At 47.3% G+C, this 25,542-nt stretch overlaps 1 protein-coding gene across 1 annotated transcript; it reads right to left on the reverse strand.

Moving 5' to 3' along the window:
• Positions 1-236: 236 nt before the first annotated feature.
• CRISPLD2 (cysteine rich secretory protein LCCL domain containing 2) lies at positions 237-22,166 on the reverse strand. Its single transcript, XM_054296129.1, has 14 exons — positions 21,924-22,166; positions 16,539-16,657; positions 14,236-14,368; positions 14,015-14,130; positions 12,636-12,736; positions 11,300-11,458; positions 10,360-10,420; positions 9,527-9,593; positions 8,455-8,585; positions 8,262-8,305; positions 7,287-7,359; positions 6,536-6,611; positions 2,185-2,318; positions 237-291 (listed from the first exon to the last, which is right to left on the reverse strand). The coding sequence occupies exons 1-14, from the start codon at positions 22,164-22,166 to the stop codon at positions 237-239; spliced, it is 1,512 nt and encodes a 503-aa protein (XP_054152104.1).
• Positions 22,167-25,542: the final 3,376 nt, after the last annotated feature.

The raw sequence follows: 25,542 nt of genomic DNA on the forward strand, positions 1-25,542 counted from the left end.
ACAAAAAAAGATACAACGCTGCACGGGTGCGATGAGATGCCAACAGCTGAGTCAGAACCTGGGGTCTTTTTTTGGGGTTTTTTCTTTTTTTTTTCCCCTTTTCTTTTGGAATTCCCTGAAGGAGATGGGCAAGGAGGGTACGGGCAGAGCTGATGCTGTTCAGAGGAGCTTTTGGCGTCTCTGGAGATCAACAGAGAGCTCTCCCAAAGGAACCTGCACCTTCCCTGGGGGGTTTTTTACTGCTTCACAGCAAAGATTCGGAAGGCATTCCCATCTGAAGGGTTCTTCAAGCTGGAGACAAAGAAAAAAAGAAAAGAAAACAAACATGGAATAAAACAAGTGAACACAACACAGAACCCAAACAGGCAGCTCTGAGTTTCCCCTATCTCTTTCCTACCAGGAGCAGGAGAAAGATAAAGGATGAGAAAGAAGTGGCACAAATCCACGGTTGCATCCTTTTTGTAATGTTTTCAATCCAAATCTGTAGTGCTAATGCCAAAAAAAGGAGTTGGAAGACAACAGGTTCTCTTACAGCCCTAGCTTTTATCCAAGGAACACTGTGCTCCCTTGTGCAGAGATTCAGGCATAAAGAGGAATATGTTTTCCTAAAAAAAACCTGCTGTCAAATAGGCTGGCAGCTTCCCAGAGCCTGTCTGGCTTGGCTCCTAGAGCTGGGAGTAGGAATGGCCCCATCAGCTCATGGTAAATGACAATAAATATGGATATTCCTTTTCAACCTGCAGAGGTGTCCCCAGCTGCTTGGGGTGGATGTGTGCTTGGGGAAAGGGGGTGTTTCTATTCCCGTGTCCTGCAGTACTGAAAAAACTCAGGAAAAATACAAAATTTCATATTCCCACAAGATAAACATTGCAACAAGGGTAATGACCCAGTAAACCCTCAAGGAAATCTTTTCCCATACCTGTTTGGGTGTATGTCTTTACTCAAGGTTATTTCCAGTGTCCTAAAGGGTGAGGGTTCACCTTGATCATGGAAAAGCTGTTTCAGTGTCTGGTGGATCTCACAGCATGAGGCTGCTCCTTATTGCTGAGTGTAAATAACACTTTCCAAATGTTCATCCCCACTGTGAGAAGGTCTCTGGTTTCCCTCACCCCTCAGATCAGCACTGGCTGCTCACATTGCATTTCCCTGGGAGGGGTGGGATTTATTCTGAGCTAGGGCACAGTTTGCCATCCCAGTAAAAAGTTGTCTTTTAGTATAAAATATAAGTGAAAGCAAGACTGAGATAAAAAAATTCAAAGCAACAGGAGGTTTTTCACCTAAATCCAAGTTATCCGATTGGAAAATGCTGACCCTGGTAATCCATATTAAAACCCCCATATTTAACAGCTTTCCTGTCTTAGTCTGCTTTTATTTCTTGAGATGCTCTAAAGCATTCTGGAATATCTATTATTAGAATAAAACCAGAAAACTTGATAGAATTTCTTATGCTCTTTATAAAAGAAAAACTGCCCAGAGCAGACAGAGTTAGAATTGACCAAAACCCCCCTAACTGTGAGAAAATTTGTGCTTGTGAAGATAGCCCTGAGAAATAAGTGCCATCACACCAATATCTGAAAAAACACATAACAGGTTGAAAGTGAAGTCTCAGATTAGGAAGGACTGGATGGGCTGTGACAGGATTGTTGTGGTCTTGAGGAGGTGCGGGATTTTGGAAGCACAGATTTGCAATTGGTCACTGAAATTGAGAAACTACAAAAAATACCTACAAGGGTGGCAAATGAATCTTCAAAAAGTATTTGATCATGTCTCAAGAGGTTAATTTACTTATTTCAAAGAGAATAGAGGACATGGATGAACAAATGAATCCCACACCTAGAACTGAATGGAAATCCAAATTACAAAACCCAAATCATGACCCGGGCTGAGAACTGCAAATACCTGTGCTGACCTCCTGATGTGTTAAACACATCGCAAAATGTATTAGCATGGATTTGTGCTGTGACAGAATCTAACAAGGTTTAACAGCATTTCACAGCAGCCTGAGCACAGCTCCTGGCTGGGGGAGGAACGAGCAGGACAGCACGCTCCATTTGCTTGGCTGTCACAGCTCACAGGGACACTGGGAAGTCACTTCTCCCCAAGTCAAGCTGATATCTGCTGACTCTCCCAGGCAGCTGAAATCGCTGGGAAAGAAGAGGGAAGTGCAAAGGAAGGAAATCTCACCTCTCTGACTGGACGCCGTTCCTTAAGGAGCCCACGTAGGTTTTCTTCTTCTCCACAGGCATCACGTCCACAAAGCCTCCTCTTTCATCTGAAATGACCCCTGCGTGCACTGCAGTTTTGCAGATACTGGAGCTCTGGAAAATATTTAATTGTTTTGACTTATGTACTGTCTGTATTTTATTTACGAAGATTTATCAATTCCATCAGCACCAAGAAAAACAGAATAGACAAAGAAACAGTTATGAAATAGTTTTGTCCCTCTTTTGGACAAACTAGGGACTAGATCTTGCAGGTATCTCATAATCCCTGGGTGAAAGAAGATCCACCATCACCACAGAGGAGAAGCAGATTTTCCATCATTCTGAGGTGGAGCTGCACATGTGAGATCATCATAAAATCATGGAATGGTTTGTGTTGGAAAGGACCTTAAAGTTCATCCAATTGCACCCCTGCCATGGCAGGAACACCTTCCACTGTCCCAGGCTGCTCCAAGCCCCATCCAACCTGGCTTTGGACATTTCCAGGGATGGGGCAGCCACAGCTTCCCTGGAAAACCTGTGCCAGGGCCTCCTCACCTTCACAGGGAACAATTCCTTCCCAATGTCCAGTCTAAACCCACACTTCTTCATCTTATCCAGGGCCAAGACTGAACTGAGGACAACTTTCCAGTCAGTGCCTCTTGGGACTGCACCAGAGAAACCTCTGAGGTGAAACTCTGTGCTACTGACAGCAAAGGTTACTCACACAGTTGCTTGCAAAGGAAATTATTCTCCTGAATTAAGGTAAATGATCAGTAATTATCTGGGACAGCTCATATCCTTCTTTCTAGGAAAGACAGAAGGGCTGCCCCCTTTGTCTGGTGCAGTTTTTGGATGTTTCACCGCCTAAAACAGCATCAAATGTGGACAGAGATTACACTTCTAGAAAGACCAAACTTCTCTGTTGCACATCCCAGATGTGCAGAGTCACAAGAGCTGGAGGAACACAAACCACCAGCAACTGATGACTAAGCCCCCAAAACATCCAGAAAAAGGGAGCAAAAGCACAGAAGGCTGAGGGACAGTGTAAACTTGGCCATCAGCTCTCTGCAGGGTTTACGCACAGCAAGCTGGAAGAACAGAAAGGAAAAACCAACTCTGCACAGCAAAACTGCAGCAGGTGAAAATCCCAAGCCCAGAAATGCCCTGATTGCTAAAAATCCAAGTACCACAAAAGCAGTGCCAAGTGCAACTCTTCCCGTTGTGTAAGCAGGGTGCAGCCCATGCTGCCTCCCTGCCACAGCCATATATGGCAGCTCTTGTCCCCTATATATATATTTATCACTTTGGATGGCCTATCTCTTGGCAGGCCTCAGAGTTTTGAGTGCTGGTTTTGTGTTTTGCTTCTATATATGGTCAATGGAGCAAGGGAATGCTGTGTTTGGAAGATATGCAGTGAATTTGCCCTAATATGTGGTGGGAAATCTATAAATCTAAAACTGGCTCGTAAAATTAAACTGTCCTGGATCAATTTGAAGCACCCTCCACTGGGAGACATCCTGAGCAATGTTCTTTTCAAAGCATTCCTGTTATTTCTTTTTCCAGGACTTGCTGTTCCGCCGCTCACTCAAAGCTCTGAGCAACAGATCTACCCCAAACCTCCTCTTATCACTCTGTTGGGTTACAGCCCTCTGTGCTTTGATTAATTAATTGCAGAGCTTTTGGAAGATGAGATATTACAAGAATAAGGTCCAGGAGTACAGCAGCGTGGGCAATAAAACAGTTTTCCATGGTGAAGCCCCTTGGGATGCTCTGAGACCAATTCCTGATGAAATGAGCCCCAGGGCACACACCATAAAATGACAACGCACTTTATAGTGGGTCATTACCAATAATCTCTGACTGTGAGCTTAATCACCCAGAATTTCCTCACTAGTGTGACTGGTTTAATCACTAAGTTCATATCTCCTGGGAGCTGACTGCCAACTCAGTTTGCTCTGGTGACAAATTCCTGCCTCTGTGCAGGCCATCCCTCCATCCATCCATCCCTCCATCCCTCCATCCATCCTTCCATCTGCCATCCATCCATCTGCCATCCATCCATCCATCCTTCCATCTGCCATCCATCCATCCATCCATCTCCAAGCAATCACTGCACGACTGTGGATAAATCCTTATCTCAAAAGTTGGGCAGCTGTTCTCTTTCTCTCCACAGGGCTCCTGGGCAGGGATGGGGATGGGTTTCCCCTGCAGGATTATGTCACACCAGGAGCCAGGCAGAGTGACAAATGACAGAGTCTCATGGAAGTCAAAAGCTCTTTTACAACCTCCATAAAGGTCCCTGGCTGTTCCCACAGCTCCAGGTTGGACAGGGCTTGGAGCACTCTGGTCTATGGAAAATGTCCCTGCCCATGGCAGGGGGTGGAGCTGGATGAGCTTTGGAGTCCCTTCCAACCCAAACCATTCCATGGCTCTGTGATCATCCCAGAACCAGGCCCGTCCACTTTACCATTGCTTATTTCTTGCATTTTATTCATTTACCCCAAAATTCAAGTCTCCTCTCTGTCCCTATTCCACAGCCTTACTAATTTCCCCACTAACAAATTCCCTGTACTGCTTTTTAAAGCAAAGTGCAGACTGGAAATGGGGATACATGTTTCATTGTCTTTTAGGTAGCTTATTTAATAAGACTCATTTGGAGCCCCAGGGCCTTGAAAGTGCCACCCTAGACATGAAGTTGGCTTCTCAAAGCCCTCCCAGAAAACCTGCACTTGTCTCATCCAGCTCATTGCCTACTTTAATAAAATTATTCCCCAGCAGTGGGCTTGGGTTAATTCCCCTGCATGGGCCTTTCTCCCTAGAAAAATCCTTTCCCCAAATTCTCCTTGCTTGGTGTGGTTATTTCTCTTCTCCACTTCCCATTCTGAGCATCCCCACCTCTCCTTTGCAGCACCATTCAGAGCCACCTCAAACTCTTTGTCCCACCTGCTCTGCCACCAACCTCAATTCTTTCCTGACACCTCCACACCACCCTGCTAGCACAGCAGTCCAAACAAAAAGGTTAACCAAACCCTCGAGGAAGTGGCCAAATACTTTTTTATTGCCGCTGCTTTTTGTTTTTCTCCCAAGCCCCTGTTTCTGAAACAATACCCAGGAGGGAGAGTAGGAAATGGGTTCATTAAAGGACACTAATCCTTTTGCGTCAGTGCAGTGCCAGCCTGGGATGCTGCTCCTCACCTAATTCCCCTGTAATCACAGGCCCTGTTCAGGGCTGATCTGAGGGAGCTTTGTCCTCTGTAAAAAAGACAAAACTATTTCCCATTTCCTGCAGGTGGGAGCATGCAGGTACTGCAGGGAGGCAGCTGCTCCGTGGATTTGCCTGTGAGCTAGTCCAGGATAACCTGTTTGTGCAGCTCTGCCTTCAAAAAAATTGGTCTGGAGCAAAATTAAAAATAGTCTGGGGTTGGGGTTTTTTTGTCTTTTTTGAAATTGCTTTCAAAATTGCTTCTCCACATTACTGTATGATTCCTGCAGGATGGATTTTCTCAGCTGTCTGCAAAGCTCCAGGGTCACCTGAAGCTGGGGGTCCACAATGTGCTGGCTGCTTTCCCCAGGTTTTCTAAACCAGGATCCTACAGGGCAGCCAGGGAGCTGCCATTCCTGAACACAGCCCCCGATGGAAAACAGAAAATGAGGGAAAAAACCAAAATAACCAGACACCCACAAATGGAAAAACATCGAGACCCAGTTTTTGGAGGCCTAATGGTAAGAGATTTCAAGAAAATGACTCTGCCTAGTTTTAGCATCAAGTCTCAGCTCATCCCCTTGAGCAAAGCTCAGAAAAACAAACCCATAAAACCAGCACTTTTGTTTCCACTGCTCTGAGCTCTGTCCTGGCTGCTCAGAAGCTGTTCCTCTCCCAGAAAGAGGAGGAAAGGAGAGAGAGAGGTCTTTTCTGTCAGCTCTGTAGTGTGATAGGATGGAATAAAAGCCCTTTGGTGCTCATCTATAAATCTCAAACTGCTTTAAACAGGTACAGCCATTATTTCACAACCAGAGCCCAGAGGCTTGGGGAGATTGAGGGACATGACCAAATCTCAATGGCCATGATTAATTCTTTAGGAAGGAGTCAGTGCTGGAGAGTAGAACAACTCACCAAACCCAACTCAAGGAGTTGTGGAGTGACACATCCAAATCCTTCTGAATAAATCAGTGTACGGAGACCAAAAGGGCTCCCCAAGCCTGCTGACCCCATCTTTCACCCCTTTTTGCCCATCCCCACACGGAATAACCACGAGAGAGTTTGAATTTCCCCCCTGAAGCCCAGGATGAGCCCAGCTGTGGGACAGGGCAGTCAGGATGTTGGTACTCACATCTGCATAAACGTTGGTGCCGAACACGGGCGCCCAGTACGATGGCTCGTCCTTGCAGTGGGCAGGGCAGTAAATCCTGGAAAACAATGGATTCAGATTGATTCTGCTGCACAGGAAGGCCAGCTGCATTCCTGGGAGATTTCGAGTGCCTGCGTCTGGTCTGCAGGTGGCAACAGTGAATTTGATTACTCGCTCCCCTCAGATGACATTTGGTTTTTGCTGCAGAGCTGCAAATAGAGGGATTTGGACCAGCAGAAGAGGGGTTGGTCTTTTATGACCCTTTCAAGGGGGACTACCTGTATTTCTGCTCAATTCTGTGCACATAAATCTCTGCATGTGTTTGTGCCCCCCTGCCCTGTCACTTACTCCTGCAGTTTCCACAACAAACTTCTTCCATGTTTTAAGGTGGAAAGGAAAACCACATCCAAAACCAAAACCCAGCAAGTGCAGAAGCAAAAAGACAAAGAGCATACATTTGCACACTCACACATGGGAGTGTGCTGAGACAGGATTGTGCAGCCTGGCTGATATGTTACTGAGGCCATCTAAAAAACATGAAGTGAATTTTCTACAGTGATGCCAAGAACAGCATGGTGGCAGGAGGAAACACACAATTCCCAACACCCTCCTCCAGTTCAACCAGTATGATCAGCTCTTCTCCCACCATCCCTCAAATTCAGGGCCCTCAGCACCTCTGTGAAGCTGCCCCTCATTTAGGACAGAGGTTTTTAACCCAACAGATCTGTGTTACCTTGGGCAGTGGCTCGCTGGCTTTTTGAAGTGGCACAGCTCAGCTACCGTGGTGTAACAATCCAGAGTCTGTGCTGCCAAGATAAACGTGGAAAGGCAAATTATTACACCCAAAAGCTCAGGCTGCTGCAGAAAACACAAGTCAGAGCCACACAATGCATGAGGTGGGACCCTTGAGCACCAGGAGAAAAGCTGTTCCAGCAACAGGATCCCAGGATGGGGCTGACCAGCTCTCCAGCAGGAATCCTGGAGATTTTTAAGGCCACTACAGTGTGGCCTTGAATAGGTCACAGCTTTCAGAAGAGACAAGCAGCTGATCCACACCACCTGGGTTTGCTGCAGCTCCAGATGTGGAGCCCAAATATCCTGACACCTGCAGTTCTCCCTGAGAGGGGCTCGGGTGGATCTCATCACAAGGATGGTTCTGCATTGGAGGATTTTTTCAAAGGTATTCAGAAAGTGGGAATTGTTTAAAAAGCAGAGCAGTGTTTATTTGTATGCCCATCAGAAATGTGATGATTCACTGTTAAAAACTAATTTCACATGAATTGTGTTTGTCATTACATTACTGCACTGGGGCATTAGCCACTATATTTTTTTTTCGGTTTTTCTAAGAGTTGACAATTGACTGAAGCTTTAAAGATGGATGGCTCAACTTCCACCCCTTCACTATCAGCAGCTAAATCTGGACCCCACATAATCTATCAGCAGGAGATGCTGCTGGAATTGGCCCATTTTCACCTATTTCTCTACTTTCCTCCCAGGAAAATGAGGTGGAATTGCCCAGGGTGGGTGGGCTGTGACCCTAAGGTTCTGATCACCCCAGACCACCACTCCAGGGTCTGGTTGTGGCACAGAACCATTCGACACAACCACTGGAAATGAAAAAGAGCCCTGAAAGGAATGATGTTTTCAAGTCCCCCATAAAACACCAGCAACAATATATTTTTTTTCCCCCTCAACATTTAAAACTTACTTGTGACTTTAGAAACCATGAATGCATTCGAAGGTTTGCTTTTCCTGTAAAACAAGCAAACAAAAAGAAAATTATTAAAAAAAAATAAGCAGAGTAGAATTATTTGGAGCACTGTGCCTACATGAGAGCAACAATGACTGAATATTTGGGTGTATTTAAAGGTAATTCTAACAGTTTTTGGTGAGGGCAGTACCTGAATGACTCCACACCATTCCTGGTGGATTTGACAAAAGCAGGAGTCCTCCCTTTCCTGGTGATGTCCACCAGCCCTCCCTTGTTGTCCAGGATTCCATAGTGGATTGCAGCCCGACAGATGCTGGAGGACTGACAGGAGATAAATAGATGTGAAATGAAATGAAATAAATCTCATTCACAGAGCAACGCTGCCCAAGCGCTATGTGAAAAACAGAGGAGAAATGAAACCACCACCAAGTGGAAAATAAGCTGAGTACACTCCTTTGGAATCTGGTTGTTAAATCTTCCTCTCCCAATACAGATTCTTTTATTACTATTATTTTAAGCGCTGCCTGGTTGAATGGCAAGATTTTTTTTTTTTTTTTGAAATAACAAAACCATACATTTAAATACAATTTAGAGGAAAAGCAGTGTTGGAAGCGAGCGACCAGTCTGAAATATTTCCAGTTCTCGAGAAAATATTGAAACCCAAAATATTTCTGCTGACGCCACTTGTAGGGGTTGGGTGTCTGCAATCACAGAATTTCCAGGGCACAGACACATCAGGGGTGATGCAGTCACACACCAACAGTTGGAACAGGAAATGAAAACCTGATTTTACCCAAAAAAACCCCCTTTAATCTTCCAACTTCCTTCACACCAAAAAGCAGTTTTGATGGGGAAATGGTGCTATGTTTTATTTATAAATTATCTTATTAATTTAAGATCAAGCAAATCAGCCCAAAATATTATGTAGTTATAAAATTTAAGTGTTTTTTATATAAAGTTGTCTGTTCAGATGATAGGAGCAAAGAGATCTTTGTAAGAGCTGCCTGTTGGTGCTCATCCCTCATTTTCCATGGGACATGAAGGACAATTCCTGACAAAATCACATCTGGAGCCACTTTGCCTTCCCTTTTTTCAACAGCAAGATGAGGAAAATACAGATAATCTTTATAAGCACCATTTTACAGCCCCACAACCGGAGAGCACGAAGAGCCAGATTACAGCAGAATGGCTGGCATTTCCCATTCCTGTCATTCCCACTGCCTCCCACAAATTACATCCAGCAGCTATTAAAAGGTACTTACACTTTCATAATAAAATGTTCCAAAGATCTTTCCCTTACTGTACAAGCAGCCAGCTGGGCACAAATACCTAGTAAAGATATTTATCTTTGAGGGTGGCGAAAAACAATTCAAGAAAAACAGACTTTGACTCTATTGCACTTTAATAGTCATTCCATTCATTTCACGTAGCTCTCCTGTTTTAAAAACAAGATTGCAAAATAGCTGCTTTTTTAAAAACAGTTTCTCCACCCTCCTTGAGAGCCCGACCAATATTTAGGTTCTGTGGATTTGGTTTTTCTCCAAGTGATAAACTGTCCTGTTCTCTGCACAAACCTCAAGCAGAAGTTCTGGACTGGCTGGGAGGGGACAAGCCATGAATTATTGGTCTGCCTTGGGCAGCAGTGGAATGCATGAAAAAGGCTCGAAAAATGACTCTGCTGAAATTTATTAAATTATTTTGGACACCTGAAACTGTGGGTCATCATGGCTGAGTAAAATCATCCAAATCACCTTATTGCCAGGCTAGGCTGAAGGCCTAAATTAAGAGAAATTTAGGGGATTTTTTTTTTTTTTTGGGTTTTGGGCTTTTCCTAATGAGATCTACCTAGAGAGTCACAAAATATATATAGTGGAATATGTCCTATGTTTGCAAGAATTGAATAATATTTAGTAATAAAATATAAATATTTATTAAATATATATTATATATAATATACTATATCATATATCATATATCATATATTATATATTATAATCAATATATTATCATTTATTATACATATTTATAGCAATAAAAAGTAAATATTTATTTACTTTTCCCCTCAGCACTCCAAGAAGTATCAACAAAACCCTACCTGTTGCACGTTGAGCCTCTGCACTTGTCTCTCATCTTGGTTTCACAGGTAATGACTTGTGCTGGGGAGGAGGAAAAAAACTCAAATAAATACATTTTTTTAAAAAAGGAAATTGCTCAGCCTGCTCTTGAGCTACAGAAATGAGCAAGCTCCACACATCTTTCCTGGAGGTCTTTGGTGCAGCAAGATAAAATCTGATTTTATGCAGCCTGGAGCAGTTGGTGCCTCTTTAGCCCTTCACCTGAGACAGGTGTCTGTGGAATATTAGCAGGGAAGATGCAGCTGACAGATGAAGGCTTTGATTTGCAGCCCGAGGTCTGCACTCAGAGCTCTCATTCTCCTTTTAATTACAGACTCTCCAGATGCTGGCTGATAAACTTGAGAAGGGCCCTCTGGCTTGCCCCACCTTGTTTTCTCAATTGGTGTCTTTTAATTAACAGCGGCTGGAAAACAGCTCAGGAAGCACCAGCAGCTCCACAAACAACTTCAGAAATATTCCCCACCAAGGAATACAGAGGAAACAAGCCATAAACCCCAGAAAAGTTGTGAAGAAGGGTAAGTGCTGAGTGCAGAGTTTTTTAAAGGAGAAATAAAACCAGTGTTTCCTAAACGTGTTACTGATTGAGGGGACTTTTGGTACATTGATATTTTATTGAGATTAGGAGGACATGGGATACTGGAGTCAGTCAGAGGAGGCCACAGGGATGCTCTGAGAGCTTTGCTCACCACTTCCAGCAGCTTTCTGCACAGCTGAGATGTTCACACAGTGAATTTTCACACAGATCACCTTTCCTCCACTCAAACATCCTCCCAATTTCTTTGTCCCTGAGCCTCCTCATCACTTCCCACACCTTTTTGCACTGAGGTGCTCCAAAACCCATAGGAAAAAGAAAAAGAAAAAGAAAAAGAGAGAAAGAAAAAGTGCAAGTTTGTGTCTTACTCATGTAGGATTCTGGGGTGATTTTCTTGGGCCTGAGGGTTTTGCTGGGTTTGTTTTCTGGAAGGTGGAACTGCACCGGCTTCTGCTCGGCCACCTGCGGGATCTCCACCTCATTGGTCTCGTCTGCCTCAGCAATGATGGGATCTTCATAGCGGTGATCTGGGCAGAAAAGGGGGTTCAAAATCATCACAGGGTGCTCACACTGGTGGGCAAGTCAGGTTCATGGTCAGTGGGGATGGTTTGGTTGGACAAGGATCTGCTTTTAGGCAGCTGGGAGATCAGAAATGCCCACTGGAGGCAGCACAGGGTTGTTGCCAGGACACTCCTCCCCTGCTCCTCTGCACTTGGAGCGCCATTTACACCACCTCACAATAAAGATTTGAAGGAATCCTCACTAATTAGTGAAAAAACCAGCTGTTATTCCTTCCTCTGTTTCCCACTGAGCTCTTCCCTCTGGAGGAAAACTCAAACTTGCTGAAGGGCTCATATTCCATCAGGGCATCCCCCTCCTTCTCTCCCTGCTGGAGCCCACCTGCACCCTGGGGTCCTCCTTCAAACCCCACAAGATAAAAAATGAGAAATGCATGGGAGCAGCAAAATTAGCTTTGGGCAAGTCTCCAGGGAATCTCCCTGTTTTCAAAGAGCTCAACTCTCTGGGAAGCAAAACACTGGGGAGGAGAGAAATGGCCCCAGGAGATCCTGGATGCTGCTGCTGGAGGGCTCACCCTAATAATCTGTTTTATCCTATTGACTTCTCTTCCAAAAACATTCCACAGGTCAGGAAAAACCCTTCAGGATCTCCTTCCTCTCCTCCAAGGGACACGAATCGCCAGGTTCATTTTGCATCCCTGAAAAGCTGAAAACCATCCCTTGAATCCCCCACCCTGAAAGGTGGGGAGGGAGGCAAAGGCTCCACCCGTGGCCCCTGAAAGTGCAGGGCAGGCAGGCGAGCTCTGCCCACCCAGGATGCCTCTGCCAAGCCCTGGAGAACATTCCAGCAAATGTTCTTCCCCAGCAAACCCCACCAGGATGGGATCGCTCCTGCCAGTGCTCAAAACACCCTACAGCTCCCAGGCCAAACCCATGGGAGCTCAGCGCTCCTTCTCCCCATCCAAACTCTCTGGAAAACATGCTGAACCCCAGCTCCAGACTTTCAGCAGCTCAGGGATTCCTGCTTTCCGTAGCTGATGATCTCCCACGCTTCCCAACATCGGAATATTGAGGACGGCTGATTAAGAGGGGCATGAAGCTGTGGCTGGTCCCAATTAGAACCTCCCACAGGTTTGCTCCAGCCTTGCCCCCCACCCCAGAGGAGCCCCAGGCCCCCAGCAGGTACCTTTGTAGCAGAGGTTGTTCTGGCAGCTCCCCCCATAGCTGGGAGGGCACTCGGAGCAGGGACGGCCGGTCTTGTATGGAGCTTCCCCAATCCAGTTGCCCCTGGTAGCACGGGAGAAATGAGCACCCATCAGACACCCAGACAGCCTCCCAAGCCTCCAAACCCAGAAACACCATCCTGGCCTACAGCAAATAAATAGAGACTAAACAACCAGCCTTGTAGGAAAGATGTTCCTGCTCGTTCCATCTCTAAAATGACATTTTTTAGGGGTTTGCTAAATTGTGTGCCATATTGCTTTTATATTACATTCCAATATCAACACCAGGGTCTTATGTGAACAGAAATGAATCAATGGATTACTGCATTTTCCTGATGAAACCCCCCAGAAACAACAGCCCATTTTGGCCTCCTGTCCTGCAGGTTTTAGGGGATGGGGAGGTTGAAGGAGCTGGAGTTAAGCTGTGCCTATAAACTCCTGGGTTATGCTCTTTGAGCTGTCTCCACCTATAAGGCTACATGAGGACAATGTGCACCGGTGCCAGAGATGGGAGATTAAGCAGAAACTGCAGAAACAGAGTGTTTTTCCATGCAGCAGCTCTGAATGGATGACGTGTAAATCTCCCAGCCTGCTGAGGGGGCTCTGTGGGAGATGCTGTTATCCCTCAGGAGCAGCAGGCTGGTGAATCCCCCAAAACCAGAAGCAAAATGTGCTCATCTGACGTGGGGAGAGGGGCTTGGAGAACCCACCCAGAGAGCTGCAGCCCCACATTTCTTTTTCCTTTGCATTATCCTGCTCTGTGATCCCCTGAAGTCAGGTGCTCCCCAAGCCACTCTGTTTGCATACAGAGATTTCCCTATTTTGTTTTGAAGTTTGAAATTGCCAAGGGCTTGGAGCGAGAATGTTTCTCCTATTAGCCATTAAACCAGAAAATCTCAACTGCCACTGCCAGGTAGTAAACTCCTCCTGGATGTAGTAGGCAAAGAAATATGATTTTCATTTTGAAATTTAGTCAAACCGTCGAGCCGGTGAAATCCTGACTGCTGCAGCTATTTCAGGGTTTTTTTGGCACCCACCACCAGCCCATCCCTTCCCACCCTGTGACAGCAGAGAGCAAGCCTTGCTCAGCAGCCAGCTCCATCTCCTGCTCCTCCTTTCCCTTCCCGTGGCAGGGACATCAAAGCTCCAGCCTGGCCCCAGCCTCCCATTCAGTTTTCCAGGCAACGCTCGCTCTGTAGCTTTGAACCAGCACAGCGCTGAAGAAAAAAAAATTTAAAGCCACAACCAGCAGTCTAGACTGCCTGAAATCTCTTCCCCAGAGCTGGTTGAGGCAGCTGCCAGTGTTGGGAGGGCTGGAGGGGGCCCAGCTGCTCTGCCTTACTTGGGGGAGTAGTTGCAGACCAGGTAGACAGCGTTCTCCCACATCTCCCCCCACACATTCATCTGCTTGCAGACGTTCACGGCACAGCCAATCCTGTTGGTGGTGGCCCAGACTATCTGTAAGGGAAGCGTGGTTGTTGAAAATAAGTAAATTTAGCTCATTCCAGACATGGGGGGGGGGGATGTGGGGAGTGTGGGTGCAGAGCCCTTGGAGTGCTTTACCTGGGTGTAATGGGTGCACATGGCACCTGAGCACCTGTCTGGGCACCAGGGGTTGCACTCGTGGGGGTATGGGAAGGTGTAATCCTTCACCTCATCATACCAGGACTGCACATGGAAGGCTGGAGACCGATACCTGAGGGGGGGGAAAGGCAGCTGGAGTCAGGATGTGATGGTAGAAGATTGAAGATTTCAAATTAGAAAACAAACAAACAAACAAACAAACAAACAAAAACCAAAATAACCCCCCTCCCAAAAAAAAAAAAAAAAAAAAAACCAAAAAAAAGGGTTTTTTAAAATGTTAAAGCTGAGGGGTTAGATGGGATATTGGGAAGGAATTGTTCCTGTGAGGGTGGGGAGATGCCCAGAGAAGCTGCGGCTGCCCCTGGATCCCTGGAAATGCCCAATGCCCGGATGGAGAGATCTTGGAGCACCCTGGGACAGTGGAAGCTGTCCCTGCCCATGGCAGGGTAGTTGGAGCTGGAAAGATCTTTGAGGTCTCTTCCAACCCAAACTGTTGTGTGTTTCTATGATTTTTTTCCCCTCAGATTCACAGCCTGACCTGACTCTGTATTATTTATAGGTTTGACAAGATCCTCAAGTGCTGCTGACCTGAAATGCCCTCTCCCTTTTCCACTCAACTACAAAATAACTTCTAGTTTGGCGGGAAGTTGTGTTTTGAAAGTAAACACAAGCTGGGCTTTGCCAAACATCTTAAACCAAAAACCATCGTGTACCTATTTTACCAGGGGGCAATTTGCTAAATCTGGGAGTTAACTCACAGCCAATACTGCAAGAACTTTGAAAGTGAGTGGGCTTTTCCTCACCCACATCCCACCAGGAGCTGGTGTGGAGTGGTTGGTGCTCTGCACTCCTATCCTGCCTTTTTTTGGCAGCAATATTCCCCTGCACCAAGCCCCTTATACCCTGTGTGCAATTTCTGCCTCAGATATCACAGTCTAATGCTGTTTGTGATCTTTGGGGGGCACAGATGGTGCCAAAACCACCTGTACAAACTCATACACACTTCACACACAATGATCTGTACCAAACTCACTGCTTTCTGATTGCTTTCAACAGCTCACACCAAGCCAGCTGCCAGAATTCCAAATGATATCATTACCCACTGGAGCTTATCCCCTCAGCCAACTTTTCATTAAAAATCACTCATTAGAAGTATTTCAAAAACATCCATCCCATGATGTCATGAGGCAAATTCTTTCCGAGTCCTATTTTACAGGAGAGGAAATGGAGGCAATCAAGTCGTGGCCCATTCCTGAAAGAGCTGAGATAAATCTGAATTTTCTTTCCTCTCAGGGACCTCAAAGGGACCAAGATTGGATCTTCCTCCATCAGGACCCATGGCCATCCTGAGCACTTGTGGGACAGCCAAGAACAGCACCATCTTTTGACTTTGTTTCCAATTAATTAACCACTCTACTTGCCAAACATTAAAATGGGCCCAATTTTTACATCTGGCTAATTTCACACCAGCAAATTTCCTTTGCTTTCCACCAAGTTCTACCTGATTTACAGCAAAGATAACTGGACTTCCACCCAGGAAATGGGGGGAAAATGTTCAGTGCTCCTGAGCAAGTACAAAATATTTGCTGTGGAAATCAGGTTTAACCTATAGCAAGCTTAAAAACAGGGGCTTAACAATAAACAAATTTCATCTTGAGATGGAGAGGAAAATCCCTTTGGAAGCCTTCATGTCAGCTTTCCTAACTGGGTTAATGACTCTAGTTTAGGTACTTGTCCCAGGAATTGGAAAAAAAAAAAAAAAAAACCTACAAAGTGTTTTCAGTAAAGAAAAATCAGGAGCCAGATAAATATTCATGGAAAACACAGCGAGAGAGAATTAAATTCTGAACCGAATCCAGACACAAATTCTGAGCTGAATGCAGACATTGCTTCTGACAAAATTCAGCATTCAGCCACATGATGCCAGAAGCCCCTCAAACAGCAGATTTAGGAGCAAGGGTTCAGGCTTCTGTACTTGTTCTCCTCAAGGAGAAGGAGGGACTTTGAGCGTGTTACAGAGGTGCTACCCCCAGATCCAGATGGATGGAGGAGCCCAAATCAGTGCTGGGAACTCTCAGTGGAAGGTGGCTGCAGGAGTTACCATGACACCCATCCCACTGATCACAATTAATCACAATTAATCACAATTAATGACCCCCAGATTTTCTCCCATCTCCCCAGCGCTCCACCAAGCACCAGAGCAAACATTTCCAGCAGTCTCTCTCCAAAGGAGGGCCCATAAATCACCCTTTGCAATGGTCCTGTGGCACCCCAAGCCTTACCTGCCCCAGTGAACAGCCAGGTTCTGCCCAATGGACCTGATGAGGTCGCTGGGCCCGTGGTCCCAGATGCACTGCTGGGCCCAGGCGTGTGCTGACCTCTCCAGCTCCTCATCCCAGGTCTGCAGGGGTGGGGACAGAAAAGAACAGGTCAATTTTGCATCTCTAACATGCTAAATCAAGAGATTAAACCAACAGCAGTTAGTGGACAAAGATTAAGGTACAGACCACCACCCTTATTTCTGGCCTATCCTGGTGAAGCCACCGCGTTTCTGCGCTAAAATCACATTTCTCAGCACGTTCCCCTGCCATGAAAGTCCAGGGCACTGAAGGGTTGGTGATTTTCCCCAGCTGATGCCATGCATCTGGGGAAATGGTTCCCTCAGTTCATCAGAAAACACGCAGACCCACGTGGGAACACCTCAGGAGCACATCCAGACCATCCACCCTGAACCACGAGATGTTCTTGGCAGTTGGTTTCCTAATATGTTTTTAAAAATTAAAAATTAAAATTCGAGCTTGGAGATCCCATGATCTCCAACATGGCACACATTTCTGAGATCCCATGATCTCCAGTATAACACACATTTCTGGGATCCCATGATCTCCAACATGACACAGACATTTCTGGGATCCCATGATCTCCAACATGGCACCTATTTCTTTCTGGGTTTCCATGATTTCCAGTATGACCATATGACATATTTCTGAGTCCTGCAGGAGTTCTGACACGCACTCCGTGCTTTGATGCATTCCAGGATGGTTTTTCATCCATTGTCCTTACTGTTGGGATATCTCCAGGCTTTCCCACCAGGTGAGAGCTCCACTACCTCCACCACCACGCAGCTGGAGATCCTTGATCCAACCCCCTCATCAAGAACTGTGGGTCTGAGGCTCTCAGTCTCAGCTCCCCTCCTCCTTCCAGAATAAATGAGAGTCCACCAGTCAAATACATCAGGGGTGGCAATGTCCCAAGGTTTTTTAAGCTTTTTCCACTCTCACTGAAGCAGGCATCACGTTAGAAGTGACAAATCCCATTTCTGAGGGCAGGATGCTGGGGTGAGATCACTGCTCATCGAATATCAGAGTTGTGAGCCAAAGGAGAGCTGCAGCATGACACAAAGGCAAACAGGAAAGCAGCTCTGCTGGCTCTGCTGCCCAGGAGAGCATTTGTTCTAAAGGCCAGGCTCTCTGGGCCCAGCAGCCAGTGCCCTGAATTCATTGTGTGATTACTGACAGCTGCTCTATTCAGGGCAGCCCTTAGAGGATAATTGGTTGGGATTAAAATGTTACCACACATTCCTACGAATGAAACCAAAGAGAGGAGAGGTCTTGCAATGTGCACCCAGCCCATCCACATGCCAGCACGAGACTGTCCTCTTTGGACATTTACCATCACAACCAGCTGCTCTTTCCAAGTGCTGTCTCCTCCAGAAGAAAGGCAAATTCTGATCTCAAGCATTTCAAAGGACCCGAAGGGCTGCAGGGCATCAAACACATTTACAAACCATCCAGTGCTCACTCTGAGCATATCTGCACACAGTCTCAGGCAGTTGTAGCTGGGATGGGGAAGGACTGTGCATCCCTGGGTAAGGCAACAGGAAAATGCAGTGTCTCCTGGAGCTTGGTGTGTCTGCACTGTCTCAGAGAGGCCAACATGACCTCATCTCACTGAGCTCACAGAAGAGTGAAGCACTCTCAGCATCCCAGATTCCAGCAGCATCCCAGAGCTGCCCCAGTCTCACCAGCTTGGCTTTGGACTCAGCAGTGACCAAGAAAATTCAACCCCGTGTGGACACAGCTCCGACACAGGGAACCGAACCATTTTCCCTCTCAGCTCCTCGGGAGTGATGGGGTCAGACCCGCCACACATCCCCGGCCCTCTTGCAGCAGACACAGCTTTTTGTGGTTCCCCACCCTGTGGGCTCGCAGCTGCCCTCCCATCCAGCATCGAAGCCACAGAAACTCTCCCAAGCTGTTCTGCACTCCCAGCTCCCCAGACTTCCTACCCAGCTCTGTTCCCTGCAGCCCCGCAGGCGGAGATGTTCCAAATTTCTTAATTTAATGCAGAGACGTCCTGAGCAACGGGCTATTAAATGGGAATTAATGCGCGCGTTCGCGCTGTGTCTCCCTTTGATGCCTGCGGATAAAATAAATGAACTCGGACAAGAGACACTTAACAGGGAATTGGGACGGAGCTCCATCTCTGCACAGCTTTTTGCTGCATGAGGAGAGAAGCTCCTTTCTGCAGGCATCAGATTACAAAGCCATCCCATCTAAATTAGAGCAGTTATTTGCCTCTTGCTTCTCAGACGTGAATGCGGTCAGGAGGCTGGAATTATTTCAGAGCAATAAACATAGAGGGGGAGAAAAAAAAAAAAAAAAAAGAGATTTCAGACTTTCCCAGCTATACTTGCAAGAATTCTTTATGCCAATATTCAAAGCAGTATCCAGGAAGATGACTGAAGCCAGAGGGGCAATGAGCCTGTGCTCAGCTTCCTTCAGAAGCAGAGGTTGAAAATTATTTGGGTGTGTGTGATTCCAAGTGGGTTAGCACAGGGACTCTCTTTTTTTTTTTACTCCTTTCAAAGTGGAATGGACAGTGTATATGTAAAATATATGCATGGCATACACACAAATCCCACCACAACTTGTAGGCCCAAGTTTAATAATGCATCCCACAAGGAGTCTGCTCCCTCAGCCTGAGGAGCCTGCAAACCCAAAGCCAGACACCTGAATTGCAGTGATCAGGTTACTCGCTCATTTTTCTCCCCAGCCCAGACTTTCTGCAATACAGCTTCCTTCTAAAAGTGGCATCAAACCCCAGGGCTGACATGTCCTGGCAGAGGTCTGGAGATGCTTTTTGCTAACCCCCACAGAAACGCTGCCCCATCCTGACAGGGAAAGCCGCCACCCTACAGCTGAGAGGAAGGATGCATACCTTATACATGAAAGCAAACTATTTTCCTTCCAGCAATCTGCACTGAGAACAATTTTGCTTTATCCAGCTGTCTCTGGGGCCGCCGCAAGAGGAAAGATTCCTGCCTTTCATCACTGCTGAAAGCATCTGACTAAGCCATCCCAAAAGGTCACCGTGCCTTAGGACCTATTTTGTCCTTTTTCCTCTGAGTCCGTTATGTGCTTTTCACTCTGGGGCTGTTAACAAGGAGTTTGTTTTGGCCTTGGCACCCACCCACCTCTGTTCAGCATCCAAATGCACTCTGGAAGTGTCGATCACGGAGCTGGTAGAGGGGTTAAGGTTAATTTTGAACTGGCCCAGCTTTGTCAGGAAGTTGTGCCCTGCTCACTCGTTTTCCATTAGCACTGAATACCTGTGCCAGCTTTCAGTTAATTACACAGGCCCAGCAGCTAAACTGTTTCTTTCTTCATTTTTCAGTCTACTTTGCCTTTATCCCATATATATATAAAAATTCTTTTGATCTCCAGATAAGTAATAGAATTCACTGTGGCCTTGCTTTCTCATTAACAGTGTCCAAAACCAGAAGTTCATCCAGAAGCAGTTAAATATATTCCTTTCCTGGAATGTATTAGGTCCCATTTCCCTTTTAGACCACTTAAATACATCAGATATGGAGCTGGGAGGAAGGATTTTCACAAGGGATTGGTTGGAGGTTGATGGGCAAGAACAAGCTCTACCCTATTCATCCACAAATTATCCCAGCACATCTCCAGTGATGCTCCCCTCCAGCACCAAGGGGAAAGAGGAAAGTTTATCCATGGCTCTACAGACAGACCATCCTCTTAAACGAGTCCAAATGAGAAATGTCCTCTGCAGGACAAAGGATTAAAGAGAAATTCCCCTTCAGCACATACACGGCATTTCCAAGTCCTACTGGGTAAACATGAGCACATGAAAGGCTGATTATAGCCCTTCCAAGCAGCACCATCTCATACTCAGCTCCTTTCTTCAGAGCACACAAGGCCCTTTCACTGGCCCTGCATCACCCATGAAAACCACTAGAAAAGCTCCCGGAGCAAAGGCAAACACAGGAGTGCAAACAGCGGCCGGGCCGGGGCTCTGCCAAAGCAGGGCCAACCAAAACACCCTGGGCAGCTCCTGCCTTGTGTTTGCCCTCTGGAAATGCATCAAGCAGCCTCTCCTGGCAGTGCTTCCCTGCAGGACAACGCTGAGAAAGGGATGCAATCCCCTGTTCTTAGAAAGGCAAGGGATTTCTGGCAGAACCCAGCTGGTGGGGACGGACCGAGGGACAGCTGTCCTTCCTCACCATCCCCTGCCCTCCCTCCTCTTCCCCTTCTCCCTGCCGCCACAAAAGGCAGGATTTTCCATCTGCAGCCCTCACTTCAGCACAGCTGGAAGACAATTTTATATTACATTTAAGTTTACTCTTCTTTTACCCTTTAAAACGTGGCCTTAACAAGCCATCCATGATTTGATCCGTCAGCAGGGGCACATGGCTGAGGTCAGGCCAGTTTTGATCAGAACTATATTTGCACATTGGGAAAAGGCACACAAAAAGTAATTATTTGCCTACATCATTTTGTGGCCCTGTAATATTTTGATGGCATGGCAAAAATAGCTCAAAGTAGGGTCTCTGGCACCAGGTGAAAAAAAACAATATTCATGTGAATTGTTGATGGCAAAGGCATATTTTGTACTCCTCCAACTTCTAGGTTCTCCCTCTAAAACAGGAGAATACATTGACCAAATTTTTATTTTGGTTTCCTGAGCTACAAAACCCAACGGCACTGACCCATCCACCCAGAGCTCCCAAAGCCTTTCCAGCTATTTCCATTCCTTTGCAGATGGAGCCACATTCCTCAGGCCCCGTTTCCCTGTGGTCCCGTGCAGATTCCCAGGAGCATCGTGGAGGTTTGGCTCTCACATTGCTGAGCTCAGGTGATCAGTGTGTGACTGAGGGCAGGTGAACCTCCAGCATTGAGTTGGTAACCCAAAATCCACCAGAAAATCCCCTGAGCAGACTGAGGTGTCCCCACAACAGCCTGAAAGCTTTCACAGGGAGAGCAGGGGTTAAACACTGGGGAGAAATTTCTGCTTTTATGACCTGGAGGTAATGGAAGAACCTGCTGAGGCAGGCTGGGGAATTGCCATCACTGGAGATGCATCCAGGGCTGGGCCAGATGCTCCTTTATGAATAATGGAACCACTTCTGGAACTGTGCAGAGGACGGACTGGATGACCCATCAGCAGCAGCCCCTTCCAAGCAAAACAGGCCACAGATCTAAAGCATCCTTCACTCTGGAGTGAAAGGCTTCAGGAAACTCCTTGAGAAAAACTTACTTCAGAGGAAATTTGCGACACCTCTCACACCACAAGGAAAATTTAAATACAGTTAGGGGAAAAAAATAAAAGTAGAAATAAAGTGATGTATCAGGCTCTAGACTCACCATGTATTCCATGTTAGAGGCCACTGGATACACCTGACCTCTCAGTTTATTGTGGAGCATCAGGATCTCCTGTCTGTCCGAGAACAAAATGGCTCTCTTGGACCTGGAGTGAGCTTCCCCATCCTGGTACTTGCTCAGGATGCTCTCCAGGTGGCTCGAGTTGGGCAGGATGAAGCTCTCAGCTGTCTTTGTGAGCAGCAGCACACATCCCAGGGGAATGATCCAGGGCAGGGCAGGAGCCATGCTGCCAGCAGAAGCACAGGTGAAGGTGATGATGATGCTGGGTTTTCCTGCAGGGACTCTCTTGGGTCAGTGCAGCTCTGGAATTTGGGGAGAAACAGAGAATCAGAGCAGTGCCACAGGAGATTTCAGAGCATTTATCCCCCAACCACGAGGTCTCACAGCCCAGATTTGAGCTTGGAAAAGAGTGGTGCTTAAAATTATTGCTCACCCCAGAGACAGGGAGACCCAAAGAGCACCGAAAGAGGTGAGGACTCAGAGTTTATTACACCTGGGAGTTTCACTGATGCTGCTTTGGGAGTGAACCCTTCCCAGGCATGCAGGAGGATGCTTTCAGCACCCCTGATGGAGCTGCCACCCTGCAATGCCCATCAGCTCTGAGCAACCCCATCTCCATCCCTCCACAGGCAGGGCGACACTTGGAGCCATCCCCCAAAGAGCAAAGCCGAGATTCGCTATTTTATGAACAAAAGGGAAAGTTCAACCCCCAGCCAGGCGGGTGAGGAGCTCGGGCAGCCCAAGAGCCGCTCTGGGGCGGCAGCAGAGCAGCTGCAGGGCCGGGTGAGAGCGGCTGTTTTTGGGAAATGTCACCGCGGGACGGAGCAGCGCGGTCCCCGCTGGCACTGACGCACCCGGGGCTCTCGCTGACGCTCCCGGGATGTGAGTGATGGAGCAGCGGCAGCAGCCGCCCTCCCCCGGCCAGATTAGGTGTTCCCAGGCACTCGGATGCCGTCAGCACCGACAGAGTGATCTTGGGTTGTGGATACCGTGGGACAGAGAGAGAGAGAACAGCAAGCGTTTCTCACAGCGGCTTGCGAGGAATTTTAGAGAGTTGGAAAGATCTTGTTGAGTATAAACAATTTGCAAGTGGTGTTTTTCTACTTCGTCCTTCTGTTCTTCTCAAGGACAGTGTGTAAAGAAGTTAGCCAGTTCTATTCAATTGGCTAACTAACTTTTGTTAGTTAACCAATCGAATAGAACCTATCACATCACTCTATAAAACCGCGCAGTTCCTTTAAATTAAATTTTCTTTCTCTTTTCTACAGCCCTGCCTCTCGCCTGCTCCTGTGTCCGTCTCGGTGCAAGAGTGACATCTGGTCTGTGAGCAGCTTCCTTTAATCCCTTGCTCCACAGTGCTCCTGCTCCTCCTGTCATCCCCAAGCACTTCCAGCCCTCCCGTGCTCCAGTTTAGCAATCCTTGAGCATCTTGGCTGGTTTTGTTTGGATCATTCACAGGAGGCTGTGCAGCACTCGCTGAGGCCCTGGAGTAGGATCAATCCATCCAGGGCAAGAAGCATCTCTACAGACAGAGCAAGCACAGGATCTCCCTCCTTACGGTTAATTTTTGGGAGAAAGTTTCCCAGCACGAGGTGAGGATCTGGTTTTGACAGCACTCTTGGAAGCCACGCTGAAAGCATTCCTCTGCAGCGGCAGGAAACAACCCCCAGATTAACAGGAATTATTTGAGAAGTTTCATCAATGACACGGGATTTGGACACTCTGAGAGCGGAGGAGCTGGAAGCCAACCAAAGCAGGGAACAGCCATCTGACTCCCAGCTAAAAGCAGCACTTGAGCACAAAACCCCAAATCTCTGTCCCCCAACCTGCTAGAGCAGCATCTGAGGAGAACAGCAGCAAGCACAGGCAGGAACCCAAAAAAAACTCTGAGAACCCCAGAAAACTTGTTGGCTGACTGCACAAAAGACACAGAGTCCCTGCTTGAGGCTTCTTTCTTGGCCTGAACGTCGAGGCAGATGAAAACCAGCTGCCCTCAGCCTCTCTCCAGGCAGCCTTTGCCTGGCTACAACAATGCAGGATGTCATTGCTCAGTTTGGGTAACAAATCCTCATCATTTCCTGCTCTGCAGAGCAAGCCGAACACACACGCCTTGTCCCCAGCTGCAGGCACACCTGGAGGGCAGGACAGTCGGTGGCACAGGGACAGACAGACAGACAGACACTTCTTTAACCTCATCCTGCTCAGCCCCACCTGCGGCATTCGCTTCCCCCCAGGCAGGAGCCCGAATTTCTGACCCGGCTGCACAGGGGCAGGGGAGAAGGAGCAAGCTGCTTTTGTAGACTGTCTGACCCAAATTCAGGGAACAATTCCTACTTTGAGGCACTTCCCTGAGAGGTTAAAAATAGCTGCATTGCCAGGGCCATTGACAATGTGGCCATTTAGCCCTCCCTGCAGGAACAGCCGGCGCTCAGAGGCGCCCGTTGCACCCCTCGCTTGGCTGCCTGCCCTCGGCTGAGCGGGAGCCCAAATCCGCCACCCATCTAAGGCAAACACTGAACTTTCAGAGAGGGCAGATTGAAAAAAGTCAGCTGTAGCATCTGAGAGCCAGAGGAGCTGCCCCGCTCAGCGCTCTGCAGCGCGTCTGGCGCGGCGAGGCAGCCAAAACCTCCCAACAGATGGTGCTTTATTCCTTGGGATGTGCTTTACTCCTCGGGATGTGCTTTACTCCTACTTTTCCAGGGATGTGCTTCCCTGGCTCCCACTTGCCAGCAAAAGGATACCAGCACCTCTTAAAAATTAGGTCATTTTGGCTTAATCTATTTCACTCGGGGTGTGCAAGTCCCGTCCTCTGCTTCAGCTTGAGGTGAGGAGCATCCCAAGGGAGGATAAAGGGAGCAGAGAGTTCCCTGACCAGATTAATTGAAAGCAGCTGGAAGATGCTCAGGTTTCAGAAAGCTGTCACAGATTTCAGATGTCCATCCATCTGCCTCTCGGTATCCCCATGCCCAGGTGCAGAAGAACACTGGGACTTGTGTGCTGCAGCAATGCCTCACCCAGGGAGGCTGAAATCATAGAATCACACTGCCTTTGAGCTGGGGTTTGACATTATTCACAGGAAATCATCAGCTGACAGTCAGCTGAGGAAGCCTCTGCTGTTGATTTCGAGGATTCAAGGGGAGCACAAGCTCCCTTTAAACACATCAGGCCCTTGACACTGGTGCCAGGTGAACATCTGGGAGCCATCAGAAACGACTGAGTCAGCAGAAAAGGACTCCTGGAGATGCTGGAAAGCCTGTCCAAAGTGGGGAGAAATGGGAGGCCTTCTGGGGTCTGAGGGAGTTAAAGAGCAGCACTGGACTTAGGGAAAGGTTATTTTTAGAAAGCTATTTCCCCAGCTAATGGATGGTGTCTGCTGTGCAGGAAAGCAGGAGAGCTGCTCCCATCTGAAGCCTGGCAGAGACACTGCTAAAGCCACATGCAGGCTGATCCTGCATTCATGTCCCTGTATCACCTTTTTCCTTAGGGGCACTGAGCTTTGACTGCCCCCCTGGTGAAGCACATGAGTGGGCTCCTGCTCCTGGGTTGTGGGTGACATTTGCAGCTAAAACATCCCAGGGCCTGTGGAGTTACACATGGCACC

This window comes from Melozone crissalis, unplaced genomic scaffold, assembly GCF_028551555.1.
Source record: "Melozone crissalis strain CALT ecotype California unplaced genomic scaffold, PUWL_Pcris_2 ptg000007l_1, whole genome shotgun sequence".
NCBI classification, from domain to species: Eukaryota; Metazoa; Chordata; class Aves; order Passeriformes; family Passerellidae; genus Melozone; species Melozone crissalis.